General features: G+C 43.6%; 1 protein-coding gene across 2 annotated transcripts in view; it reads right to left on the bottom strand.

Moving 5' to 3' along the window:
* HECW1 (HECT, C2 and WW domain containing E3 ubiquitin protein ligase 1) overlaps positions 1-13,744 on the bottom strand; it is a 138,869-nt gene that overhangs the window by 94,542 nt on the left and 30,583 nt on the right. The window contains exon 1 of one of the 2 annotated variants that reach the window (XM_036327419.1): positions 8,009-8,067. The exons of the other annotated variant lie outside the window; for it this stretch is intronic. Coding sequence (XP_036183312.1) covers positions 8,009-8,035 — 27 coding nt within the window. The 5' untranslated portion in view covers positions 8,036-8,067. Of the gene's footprint in view, positions 1-8,008; positions 8,068-13,744 lie in introns of those variants that run through there. 2 annotated transcript variants of the gene reach the window in all.

Here is a 13,744-nt window from a genome sequence, read left to right on the forward strand (position 1 = left end):
ACTCTATCAGAGTTAGAACTCTGACCTGAACCCCTTTCCTCTTGCTTAGGGCCATAACCTGCCCTGCTGGTATTAACATCCTTCCCCTGAAAGCAGAATTCTGCTCAATTGCTTAGATGAACAATTCCCACAGCATACACAAGAAATCATGAGTTAATAGATGATACACTAAAAAAAGCTGTATAAATGCTGCATTTCTAAACCCCCTTGTCACATATTAAAAACACTTCGAGAGATCCTGTGGCAAAGCTATCAGATTAAATTTGTTTAACCTAGAGTTTCCCAAGGTTACTTGTATGCATATATGCATAACTCATGGACACAGACAATAGGGTGGTAAAAGCCTGGGGCAGGGGAGGGGGGTGCTGAAAGGGTCAATGGGGGTGGGGGGGAGGGAAGGGACATATGCAATACTTTCAACAATAACAATTTCATTAAAAATAAATAAATAAAAAACAGCAAATACCTTCCTATTAATAATCATTATAACACAAATTGCTAATTTTTTTGTTAATCCTCACCTGAGGATATTTTCCCATTGATTTTTAGAGAGAGTTGAAAGGAGAGGGAGAGATAGAAAGAAACATCGATGTGAGAGAGACACATCGATTGGTTGCCTCCTGCCTGCACCCCGACCAGGGCTGGGGAACTTACAACCAAGGTACGTGCCCTTGACTGGAATTGAACCTAGGACCCTTCAGTCCGCAGGCCAACGCTCTATCCACTGAGCCAAACTGGCTAGGACTTAAGTTTTGTTTCCTGATTCATATATCCGTTATATTAAAATGTTTAGATCTCAGGTTGAAATTAAGTATTAAATAGCAGAAATGAAACCAAACAAATTATTTGCAATACATCACCTATATGCAAAGGAGGAAGATACAAAAGGGAAGGCTCTGCTGTAGGAAATGCTGCTTTTAGAGCAGTAGCTTTTATTTAATCGCTCCCTTGGTACACATTAGCCTAATGTATCACTTATTAATTATTCCAGTATTTCACTGTGATAGTATTAATCAGGAGAAATGATGTTGGTGCTCATATTTTGCTCTACTGCATTCTAACTTGGTTTAAACTAATTCTTCCTTTTTACAGTGCTCAGTAGACCTCTTATGCCACACACATAGCTTTATGACCAACATACTAACTCTTCACAGTTACTATTTTGGGTAGTATGATAAAGCAAATAGCCAGTCATTATTCTTTTCCTTAAATATTCTCAAAATATTTATGATGGCCTGCAATGGACCTAGAAGGTACAATAACTTGAAAAGGAATTTCCCAGAAAAGAGTAAAAATGTACCTATTAAATAATAGAAAATGATTTGCAAGGTAATGAGTACACTTTAAAATTTAAAAAGTGTACTAGAAAAGCCACGTATTAACTTGTTTTATTTTTATACCTGTTCATATGAAATAATAAGGTCAGATTCTTGAAAGCAGATGGCATCAATTTTTATAATAAGGAAGAGAAATCTTCCTCTCTTAATTAATTATAATTCATATTTCAGTTCCCAAGTAAGCATCCCTTCCTCAAGGACACTTCCTGAATCCCAGTCCCGGTAAAGTTCCCTCTTTACGCGTGCTCAGAAGCTGCATTCTTTTCCTTCAGAATACTCATATCGGCTACGACTTGAGTGACTTTTCTTCTTCACTAGATTGAAAGCCTGGAAATTGGGGTCTGCCTTTGCTCACCATTTCCCCCCTGCACCCAGCACAGCATCTGACCCAGTGTAGCCACTCGATAAATATTTATCAGTGAGTATCATATGTTAAATAGTACATATTTGTTGACTAAATCTGTATGCAATGGAGGCTAGAGCTCTCAAAATAAGCTAATGTCTGAAATAGTACTTGACTTCTCAGTTGTTTTTATTTCAAGCTCTTTTGCTTAGAAGTAAATTAATAAGCAACTTGAATCACATTAGGCACCCCTACAAAGGTTTTAGATGCTCTGATTCTTAAATAATATAGTTAGGGTTCTCATTTTTAATTTATTATATTGATTAACTAGAACATTGTGCTTCCTCCTCTGGAATTATAATATACTTTTTATACATAAATGCAATAAAGAAAAAAAGGAATGGATTACTAGAGTAAGTGTACAGAGATGCTATTGGGCATCCCAGTGAGGAATGACAAAGTGATTCAAGAGAAAGTGATTAAATACCCCTTCCTCTAGTGACACCAAAGAGTCTTAGATCATGTTGGAGACAAGTTTAGATAACAATTACAGCTTGTTCTGTGGTTTTCAAGTACAGAGGGGCCATTTCGCTGGGAGGTAGGACCAATGCTGAAAGAAAAGAGAGGAGAGATAATTCAACAGAGGTGGACTTAAGAAGTTCTGCTGCTCACACATTTTCATATATGATTGATCCAAGGGAGCTGGAAAGCTGAACCATCTGTAGAAATAAACCAAGGTGGAGGAGGCAAGGAGGTTTTTGTTGAGGTTTCTGTGAGTATGGTGTCAGTGGACTGCATATTGACTTAATGCTTTTTTGTACCTTCTGCTAAACTCCTTAACATAACTTTCCAGTAAGAGTATTTGTCTAGAATGTCAGATATTTTCAAGAGGGTTGGTCAAACAGAAAATTGTTTCCTGGCAATCCTATATAATAAAAGCCTAATATGCTAAGTGTCCGGTCATCTGGTTGGCCGTTCAACTAATCAAAGCATAATATGCTAATGATATGCTAAGGCCACTCAACCGTTTGCTATGATGTGCACTGACTGGGGGGATTGGGCCCAAGCCGGCAGGCGGACATCCCCTGAGGGGTCCCAGACTAAGAGAGGGTGCAGGCCGAATTTCGTGCACCGGGCCTCTAGTACATACACTGAGTGGCCAGATTATTACGACCGGCCAGATTATTATGATCACTCCATCAGTACTTCATTGACACTTCCAAAAATACTGAATATTGAAAACTTCCTAAGCAAATACTCTCAAGGTTTTATTATTATTATTATTTGCATAACTAATTCACTTCATTGTACTGAGGGGTGGTCATAATAATCTGGCCACTCAGTGTATATAAAGTAAAGCTCATACTTCTGCAACAAGGATATAATTTATGCATATCTAATTAGTGTGCAAATAGAGCCTATATCATTATCAATACTACCATCATCATCATCTTCATTATTATCATCATCATCATCTCTACTGATGCTGAGCAACTACTATGTGTCAGGCATGTGGAAGGATCTTTCCCTCCATGCTACCTACCATTAAATTCTCTAAAAAACCCAAGTGCCTGCTCTGTTATTATCCTTATTTGGGAAAGGGGAATTCACGGCTCCATGCAGTTGCCAGTGATTTCCAAACTGTCCATCAAAATGGCCTGAATAAAATGCAGATGCCTGGGTCTCACCAGAAAGCTACTGAACCAGGGTATCTAATGGTGGCTAAGTGGTTAGAGCATCGGCCTGCACACTGAAGGGTCACGGGTTCAATACCCAGTCAAGGGTACATATCTGGGTTGCAGGTTCCATCCCTGGTCCCTGTGGGAGGCAACTAACTCTCTCTCTCTCTCTCTCTCTCTCTCTCTCTCTCTCTCTCTCTCTCTCTCTCTCCTTCCCTTCTTCCCTCTCTTCCACTCTTTCTAAAATCAATTGGAAAATTATCCTCAGGTGAGGATTAACAAAACAAAAAAAGAAAGAAAGAAGGTGTAGCTAAGCAAGCAGACACAGGACCCATATATGCTGACACACAGTCTGTACTGAGACCACAACAGAACATTAGTGATGCTGTGTTCTCTAAGAATTCTGCATAATGCAAATGGGCACGGGGTGGGGGTGGGGGTGGGGTGGAAACAGTGCTAGGGGACCTTAGATCTTGTTGAAAAAGAAAATTATGGTCTCTAAATACAGTACTACCAAGGAAAAGAGGAATCTCATCTGTGGCTGCATATTAAGCTGGCACTCCTTTGACTGAAAAAGAAAATCACTTACTATACACTACTCAAGTAAGCAAAGCTCAAGACAGTTAGCTACACACACACACACACACACACACACACACACACACACTTTTCCCACCTGCTGTCTGAAGAAAATATCTACGCAATGTGCGTGCCCTATTTTAAACTAAGCTTTGAATTGCACACAAAGCATCCTTCCTGTATCTGTGTTCCTTTCTAGAGTTGAGTCTGCAAAGGGACTAGAAATTCATTTCCCTTTAAGTGAGAAAAACAACAACAAACATTTAAAAGACAGTCCAGACCTTTTATAAAAGCACTTACTTTGAAAGACAGGACAGATTCTGTATTCAAACAAGACACCTTCTAAAGAGCGTACCAAAAAGATGTCAAAGCAAAGGTGCTTGCAGCGCTGGTCCTGCTGGGCATGGTTAATAGAAAGAGTAGACCCTCAATCGCGGGTCCTCGGGGCTGCTGCGTCAGGATGACGCTCACAGCAATTATTGTGTTATCACTTTTAGTTTGGAAGACTTAAGCAAGAACACAAAAGGTACAAAACCATAGGTGTACTGTATTATATAGGGTTTGGGGTCAAGGAGAAGGAACTGACCAGGAACGTTCTGTATCAGGAGGGAGGTGTGCAGTCATGAGCAGACAGAAGCTGAGTGGATCCCCCTGAGCCCTGCTGTTTCTTTCTGGCTGATCTTGAATGACACATAGCCTCTCAGGCCTCACTTTCTACATGAGAAGTTTTAAAGATCCCTCAACTCTTAATGCCCTATTCTTCCAAGCCCTGCCACCTAACACAGGCTCTGATAGAGAGAAATCTAATGAGCCATGTTTTTGTCCCTATTTCTTCCCTTCCCTTCCCTTCCCTTCCCTTCCCTCCAGCCACAAAAGGTAGTCAATTCTGGCAAAGGGCCACATCTTACTTCTGCCTCCCTACCCCAGAAGCTTTTGATCAAATTCTGAGAAACCCAAAAGAACTGATTTGCTAAATTCTTTGGAGAATATGATAGACATACAGATGAGCTGCTCAGATGCCCTTGAAGGTGTGGTCATGGTTAGGGTGCCTTGAGTTAGGTGGGCCGGTCTGCTCCTACCGAGCACAGTTGTCTGAACAGGCAAGTTTGCTCTTGGGGGGCCAATTGTACTGGAAGAAACTCTGTTAGGCGGCCATTCCTGGCAGAATTCTACTTCCTCCCTTTTTTAACACAGGTGTTACTTTCCTCTAATACAACCAGAATCTAAGTCTGACAGACACAGAAATCAGAAATGCTAATCATTGTTAACGCAGAAGTCCTAATGTTTATTTTTCCAAAACACGATCTTTGGCAGGCTTCAGGAAACCCATCTTTGAGCAACAAGATACTCCTCTTTGTAGCAGAAAGATCTAGAGTGTAGATTTCTTTTCAATTCTCTTAGTCACAGACACTGTGGACAAAAATGGGCCACATACTAAACCTGACAAGCTCAGGGGAGACCTGCATGGCAGCCTTACAAACTCAGAGACCTAAAGTGACCACATAGAATGATCTGAAATGAAAACTTTCTAATTAAAAGCAGTTCAAGAACCCCACTCCCACTAGCATTGGAGAAATACCACCCGTTCATTTCCCTGATAACACAAGAAATTGTGGTTATGCTCCTATTTTACAAACTACATCCTTCGGGAGCATCAGTTGTGATCTCAGTCCTCTCCCTCCCATTAATCAGGCAGAGATCGCTCACATAAATTTTCAGGTATAGTTGGCAGTTCGACAGATAAGATCAGAGCAAGGACCACAGGCCAGGTACTGAAGGTCACCAGGGTGCCGAGCAATGGGCAAAACTGGGAAAACAAAAACATTTCCCCAAGGCAATCTTTCCTCCCTAGCATATCAATGGTCATGTGCTTTGGACCCCCTGATCTTTCTTCCCCAGAGATAACATCTAGGCCTGGTTGTGTGTCAGCTCCAGGCTCTGCAAAGCAGCAAAACCAAACAAATAGTCCCAGGGCTGACCTCAGGACCAGCTTCATTGAAGAATAACCCTCTGTCCTGGTGCAGACCAATCCATCAGTGGAGACCATGACTCTGAAAGGACACACTGCTGAATGTTCTATTGAGATCCTCCCCTAGCACCTCTCCTAAAAGTTCTACCATTAAAAGTCCTTTGAACAAAAGGACCCAGTGCTCTCTCTCCCAGGGGTCTGTGTGAGGGTAGAACACCCACAGTTTTCCCTTCCCCTTCTTCTTCCCACCAGGCAGGCTAACTTTACCTTTTTTCCTAAGCTTCAAAGACCCTTCTCTTGGCTCTATAACTTGTTTCTTGACCTCATTTCTTCTTCCTCTGTGCCTTTCTAAATAAATATTCTCTTATAGTTTGAGTCTTGGCTCTGAATTCTTTCTTAGCTAGACCTCAGGCCCCAAGGTTGCTGAACTGAAGTCCAGTCTGACCCCACGGGTCTAACACCTGGTGCCATTCTTGCTGCCGCCAACAGTGGGAGAATATCCAGCCACTGCATTTCGTGGATCACTGAATAAACTGCTTCAAGTGATCTGTAAACACTGAGCTTTGCAGTTATATCCAAGGAGTCTTATTAGAGGCCAGGCTTATATCTGAAGACACACATGAACTGAGATTCTCTAGGATATGGAACTTTCTAAGGATACCTGTTCTAGAAAGAGGAGAGAAGGGGCATTCTCCTGGAATGTCCAATGCACCCAAAAGGAAATACTCGGTTGTTTTAAAGACTTCTCACTGTATTGTTAAAGTCAAAGAGAAAATTCAGAAGTCCCAGGAGAATGTAAATAAATGAGGGTGCTGTGTGTTGGGGAAATGTTTTCTTAGCAATAGTAAAGCTATCACCAAATGGAGAAGACGATGGGGAGGAATCAAGACTCTGCTGACAGCACAACAAACTAAGAAAAAGGGCATTTAAAATTACTGAACTGTGACTGTCCCTGGACATTTGACAGCAAATGACTAAGCACTAATTGAATGCTTCTTGAATAAAACACATAAAGTGCTCATTCTCTAAGTTACTGTAAACTTATCAATTAAGAAAGCTCCCATCTGTGTGAGTTGGAAGCAGTGGCCTGTGGTGTAAGAGGAGACCTGAGCTTGAGGGTTGTCACCCTTCTGTGAGCTGATTAATGCCAAGACCCTCACTGAACATCTCCTGGGTCCCTTGTCCTCACTGCAGAGTTATTTCAGGGATTAACTGGATACACATGTGGATGTGCTTAGTAAATCTGCACAGCCATGCAGGTGTAAACATTTATTTATTTTTTAAACAAAAGCCTCATTTGGTTTAATGTATATTCCCAGGGCAATACTAGGGCCAGAGGTACGTGGATTCCAGCTCAGACAGACAGCCTCATTCGAATCCCTGCTCCTTACACACCAGACACGTTGGAGCAGTGACTTAGCCCTCCATGGCTCAGTTCCCTCATAGGTAAGGTAGGGACAACGGCCATACCCAGGCCTTCAGATTGTGGTGAGTAAAAAAGGAACTCACCCAGGAAAAGCCTCCGACACAGTCATGATTCGTGGGGCTGCCCCTAGAAGTGGTAGAACTTCTGAGATATGGAAAGGAGTGGACTTGGAGGGATGTCTGAGAGAAACTGGGAAAGCCCTTCCGGGAGAGCCACCACCTGCAAGAGGCCCTTCTAATGAACTGGCAACCTTCCCTGGGGCCTGCCTGATGCTGAGTCAGCAGGAAAGATCGCTGCTCTCGTCTCCAGGGGCATTTCTGTGTGTCCATATTGACTGTAAGGCAATTAACCACCGGCCAGCCAAGCTCCCGGCTGACATTTGGGAAGGACCATCATAGAGCGGTGTGTTTTTTTCCAGGTATAAATACTTTTCACAACTGTACATTCACATCACACAAGAGGAGTTGTCATGCAAAGAAAATTATCTTAAAATGGAGCACAGTCGGGTTTGGGGTTGATGAAGGTGATGGATCTCAAATGTCAGGACTGCGCTTGAAAGAATCTCTGGGCTGGTAACCACGCTAAGCTCTGGGCTGGGCACATTCCATTATGAGTGGAGTGTGTTTATAATGGAATGACATGGATGGGTTCTTATAATCAGAAAAACACACTGACCTTCACACTACACAGGTGCAGCAGCATAATGACCCACCGCGTGTATGCGCATCAATTCCTGGGGAAAATCCAATGAGGTTAACTCAGTGTGTATCCCAAGCAAACAGAATCAGTGACATTACCCACATGAAGCACTCGGTGCCCCCACACCCCGCCAAGATACCTGTCCTGGGCAACCAACATGTAAAAAGAAAAATTACATGAGGATGATACCCACTTTAATAAATGGACAAAATGTAGCAAGCAACATATTTTGTGTCATTCATGAATAACTTTTTTTAATCCTCACCTGAGGACATGCTTAGAGAGAGGAAGGAAAAGGGAGAGAGAGAGAGAGAGAGAGAGAGAGAGAGAGAGAGAGAGAGAGAGAGAGAGAAACAATTAGTTGCCTTCCATATGTGCCCCAACCAGAGATTGAACCCACAAACCAGGTATGTGCCTTGATCAGGAATCAAACTGGCAATCCTTTGGTGCACCAACTAAGCCACTCTGCCTGGGCATGAATAATATGATTCGGATTGGAAAATTTAACTTTAAGGAGTAAGAATCATGGGCCTACAATTTTCTTTTCTTTTCAGGAAACCAAGATTTGGTATGGTGTCTTTGGAGAGGGGAAAATTCTGTGTTTGAGAAAACTAAAAAAATCCTCAGATATGCTCCACTCATAAGACCTCTTCAACCACAATGAAACTGATGTATAGTTAAACTGCTGAAAATATCACTGACTCATCTTGGTGCCTTTCTCACTTAGAAGGAGCACCATCCCCTTCCATGCAAAGTCTAGCAGAGTATTACACCAAGTGGCAATCACTGGTCACAGCATTTTAGGACACAGAAACCTTGTCAAAATTTAGACCTTGAACATAAAGATGCCAGACACAGGAAATTTGCTGAAGGTATTTTACCTGGGTCCTCTTAATCCAACTATCACTTTAGTTTATGAATCTTTATTCTGATTTTATAACCTCATCTTCCTCTGAAGTAAAGTTGCTATAAAAGTAATCAATATGGTCTTATTCCAATAAAGTAATATATGATGTAAGGTTTTCAAACCCCCAGTGAAACCTGAAGTTTTGCTGACAAATGAGTTCATGTGAGAAATGAATCAATCACAAGCTTGCACTCTGAGTGCATAGATGAAGGTCCCATCCCTGGTGTGAGCAAATTTGAAAAGGGGTGGGAGGGAGAGAGAGAGAGAGAAAAAGAGAGAAAGAGAGAGAGAGGGAATTTGACCTCCATATATTCAGATTCTGCTCTGTGCCATCTCCATGCTGGGTGCTACCTGGCTTCTCAGTGGTGAGGAAATTGCCTGGCGGTCTCTCCTTAAGGCCCCTTTCCCTGTCATGACCATTGGCCTCCCAGCAGCACCCCAGGAGGCCCAGCTCTGCTCCATTTGCTGGAGGCCCTCAGATCTTCATATGTTCACACTAGGGGCCCATGACCTCAATTACTATCCGAATATTGATAACTCCCAATTTCTGTGACAGCTTTAAGCTCTCATCTTATTCCAAAACTTAGCACTGAGAATACTGGTGTAAAATGTTTTCTTACAGTTTTTTAACTGTTTAACTGCAAAACATGATGCTGGCAATGAAGAATGAGAGCAGAAGCAGTAGTGGAGACTATTAAAAAATGACCAGTGTCAAAAGGATCCAGCTCTAGGGGATCCAAGATGACGGTGCAGTCGGTGGAAGCTACACTCACCTCCTCCCAGGACCAAACTGAAGTCACAACTAAATTATGAAACAATGATCCTAAATAACCACCTGAAGACAAGTTGAAGAGAAGTCTTATCACCAAGGATTTAGAGAAGAAGCCACATCAAGACTGGTAGGAAGGGCGGAGATGCTGGTCCTGCCCTATAGGTAGTGGCTGACGTTCTGAGGGATATCTCACCTGCAGGGGTTTTCCCCTGAGAAATGCAGGGTCTAAACCTCAAACCAGGCTCCCCATCCCAGAGCACCAGAGCTAGGAAGAGGAGGTCACATAATAACTGACTGTGAAAAGCAGTGGAGTTTCTGTCCGCCAGGGAGAGATGGAGTCCACTAGAAATACAGGCAACTGCTTAAAGGGCAGAAACACAACACTTAGTCTGCAGCCACTCACTCTGAGCTCTGGCGGAGGGAAGGTAGAGTGGAATAGAGTCGTACGAAGAGAGTCTGGGGTTTCTGGCTCTGGGGAAGGAGCTGAAGGGCGAGCACCAGGATCCTTGTGCCAAGTCATTCTCCCATACCGTAGACACTCTTTCTTAGCTAGAGCAATCCCCTCCCTGTGGCATCAGGCTGGGGGAAAGCAATAGTCCCAGCTTCTGGGCTCCTTCTCACCCCACCCAGTGGAACTTATACCTTGCTGAGGGGTACAGCCAGAGGCTCTTCCAATCAGCGAGCCTAACAGGCAGCCAGCAGCCAAAGCTAGACTGGGGTGGACCTCAAGGTGCTTTGGGACTTTTGTTGACCTACCACTGGGTTCAGGGCTGGTAAAAGCCAGCCTTGGTGCATAACTTGATCATTCATGCACAACCCAGGTGCAGCAGAGGCAACCACAAGCAGTGGATCGCTTGTAGCTCCAAACAGGGTTGCTGAGGGGGAGTCACAGGAAGCATCTTATATTGGCCTGCACCAGAGTTCACCCCAAGAGGCCCAGAAACAACACACCCAGTGGCCCACTTCAGACAACAGCAGAGCAGGATCCAATAAGCTTAGCAAGCAGCATATTACATATATATACACATACATATACATACATATACATATACGTGTGTGTGTGTGTGTGTGTGTGTGTGTGTGTGAAATATATATATCTCAACAGGCATCAAACCCTGCTGCAGTCAGCACCTGCACAGCAGCTCACACACTGCAGTCAGGGTTGAGCCTTATCGTCAGCCAGCCTGCGGGTCAATCCCACACACAAACAGGCCAACGGCAAACAAAACTCAGTTACAACAGAAGGGCCAAAATAACCCACATAAGGGACATTACCAGAGCACCCAACTCAGGTGAACAAGGACACTGCACCACTGGACCCCACAAGACACCTATGTTAGGCCACCCAACAAAGACTGGGAGTCATAGACGAGCTACCGAATACATAGAAACAAACACAAAGAGGCAGCCAAGAAGAAGAGTGTGTTCTATTTGAGTTGCTTTTGGGGCAGAGCAAATATTAACCATTTTAAATCATTCTTTGCATACTGTCCACAGAGAGCACAGAAGAGACATTTTGATAGCACTTCCTACGTGTCAATGAGGTAGTTGAAACAAAAACTTTGTGCATCCTGCAATAAGGAAACCAAATTCTCTAGATGTGTTTTTATTTTTGGGAACTGATCATCTTGTTTCATAAGCAAAAAAAAAAAAAAAAAGCTCTAAAGACTGAGAACAAATGGGAGAAACTGACTTGGGGAGGGTGCGAAGTGGTGGCTGGGGACTTGAGTTCTGCTCATCCCAGTACCTAAGCATTTAGGGCCCTGGTCCAAGGCTGGGCTGAAAAATATTTCCTGGTCCAGGCTGACACTTGAAGAAATTGAGGGAACAAAGTAGGAATTGGGGTCGTCTCTGAGTCACATTGTTGAGTAGGCAGACAGGAAGATATGAGCTGGGAAAGGCAGTTGGGTCTTGCAGGGGAGATGTGTAAGATGTGACAAACCAAAACTAGACAACGGAGGCAGCAGACCCCTATGTGAGGAGAGAAGATTTAGGGTCCCTTCAGGATGTGGTCTAACTGATGGCATAACACCTGGGTAAAGGAGCCTTATAGCTTGAAGATATATTTTTTGAGAAATAAGGGAGGGGGAAACTTACTTAGGGCACCCCAAACCCCATCGAAATGGGGCACTTGGTTGGGTTTTGGCCTTCTGATTTGCCCGTTCAGACTGTATCTGAGTGTATTCCTTTTCTTCAAATAAATTCTCACTGCTTTTGCTACTATTTGTTGTCTCTTATTAGAATTTGTTCCTATAAGAAGAGACGACCGAAGACACAGAGTACTCTCTCTGGCCAGAGGTCACCCTGACCATTGCTGACATCTTGGTGCCCGACAGAACACGCAAACCATAAGTCCTCTGGCCGGGAGGCTGGAGGGAGGGCTACTTTGTGTTTGCTTTTTGTCCAGGATCAGGAGAAAGAGGCAATAATTGTATGTGACAGCAAAACAAAAGCAACTGTGAGCGCCTGGTAATGAATTAGTGCTGAAGATAGGAGCACATCTACCCTCTGGTCTGTGTAAGCAAGCACTCTCAGGTGAGTGTCAGAGGGTTTTCCTCCTAACATGTATGAGCCTCACAGGGACTCCAGAATATACTTGTAATTAAACTTTGACCCACCTGGGGGGCATATAGAAGGGCTGGTCATCTAGTACTCCGGGTCCCTGTGGTTTTATGTAGCTGGTGAGAGAGAATAAAGCACATAAAAGGAGTGGGGATAACCAGCGGTGTCACAGCTTCCGGGAGCCCCCTCCACAAACAGCATACTTCAACGCATCACATTAAACTCCAGGAATTCCACTTGCAGTCATGACTTCCCCGTGCCCACACTCCCGGTGTTACATATGCATTGTTATGATTTAAAGTGCCTGGCCTGCCTGACTGGACTTCTTAATCTGCATTCTTGCCTTCCTCTCTGTAGAAACTGTACTTTGGGAAACGGCTGCATGTATGGCAGAAATAGGGATAGACACTACACGTTAGAGGAATATAGGGTCCAGTTTCCTGGGAAAGAGACAGATACTCCCCTTCTCACTTGCATTCTTCGACACTGTCAAGAGAGACATTGGCCTGATTTTCTTAATAGGCAATTCCTCATCTGCACCTAGACATGGTATAGCCAGTGGTCGGCAAACTCATTAGTCAACCGAGCCAAATATCAACAGTACAACGATTGAAATTTCTCTTGAGAGCCAAATTTTTTAAACTTAAACTATATAGGTAGGTACATTGTTATTAACGTAATTAGGGTACTCCTAAGGCTTAGGAAGAGCCACACTCAAGGGGCCAAAGAGCCACATGTGGCTCGCGAGTAGCAGTTTGCCGACCACGGGCTATAGGCCCCATAACTTAGGAGAGCATGTTGAGTGCCTTATGCTCCATCTTTTTGTCAGGCTCCTTCAAGCCCATCAGTGGAGTCCCCTCGTTTGCACTCCCCTGGGAACTAACTTCTGGGCTGCGTGGGACCCAGGGCTCTTTTACTCCACCTTGGTCAGACTACCAATCCCTGAGTTTCACACCCTTAAGAGCTTCTCCAGATTCTAGAAAAGCCTGACAGGGATAGTAAGAGATGTCCGGTTTGCAACTATAGGGCAATCTTTGGGGTCACTCCTTGGTATAGGCTCCCCACTTTTCTTTTGAGTGAACATGGCCTCCCTCATTTCTTTAGACACTTAACATGCATGAGACCATGGAGGCCCAGAGATAAGAGTATAGGGGCATTAACTGGCTCAGAGAGGGATATGGTCTGCAGAATTGGAAAGGAATATGCTACTGGTTTAAATGCTGAAAATGCAGACTATCCCTTGGGAAATTAGATTTAAAAGATGCCTTTGTCTGGATCCTGTTAGAACCAGCTTGTCAATTTTTATTTGCCTTTGAATAGACAGACATACAGGGGTTTCAGCAGCAACTTACTTGGACCGCCCAATTTCAAGGCTTCAGAGATAGCCCTCATCTCTTTGGGCAAGCCTTAGCAGAGGATTTAAAGAACCTATCACTAGAGGGGGTTGAATAGATCTTACAGTATGTTGATG

Source organism: Myotis myotis, unplaced genomic scaffold (assembly GCF_014108235.1).
Source record: "Myotis myotis isolate mMyoMyo1 unplaced genomic scaffold, mMyoMyo1.p scaffold_m19_p_11, whole genome shotgun sequence".
Taxonomy (NCBI): domain Eukaryota; kingdom Metazoa; phylum Chordata; class Mammalia; order Chiroptera; family Vespertilionidae; genus Myotis; species Myotis myotis.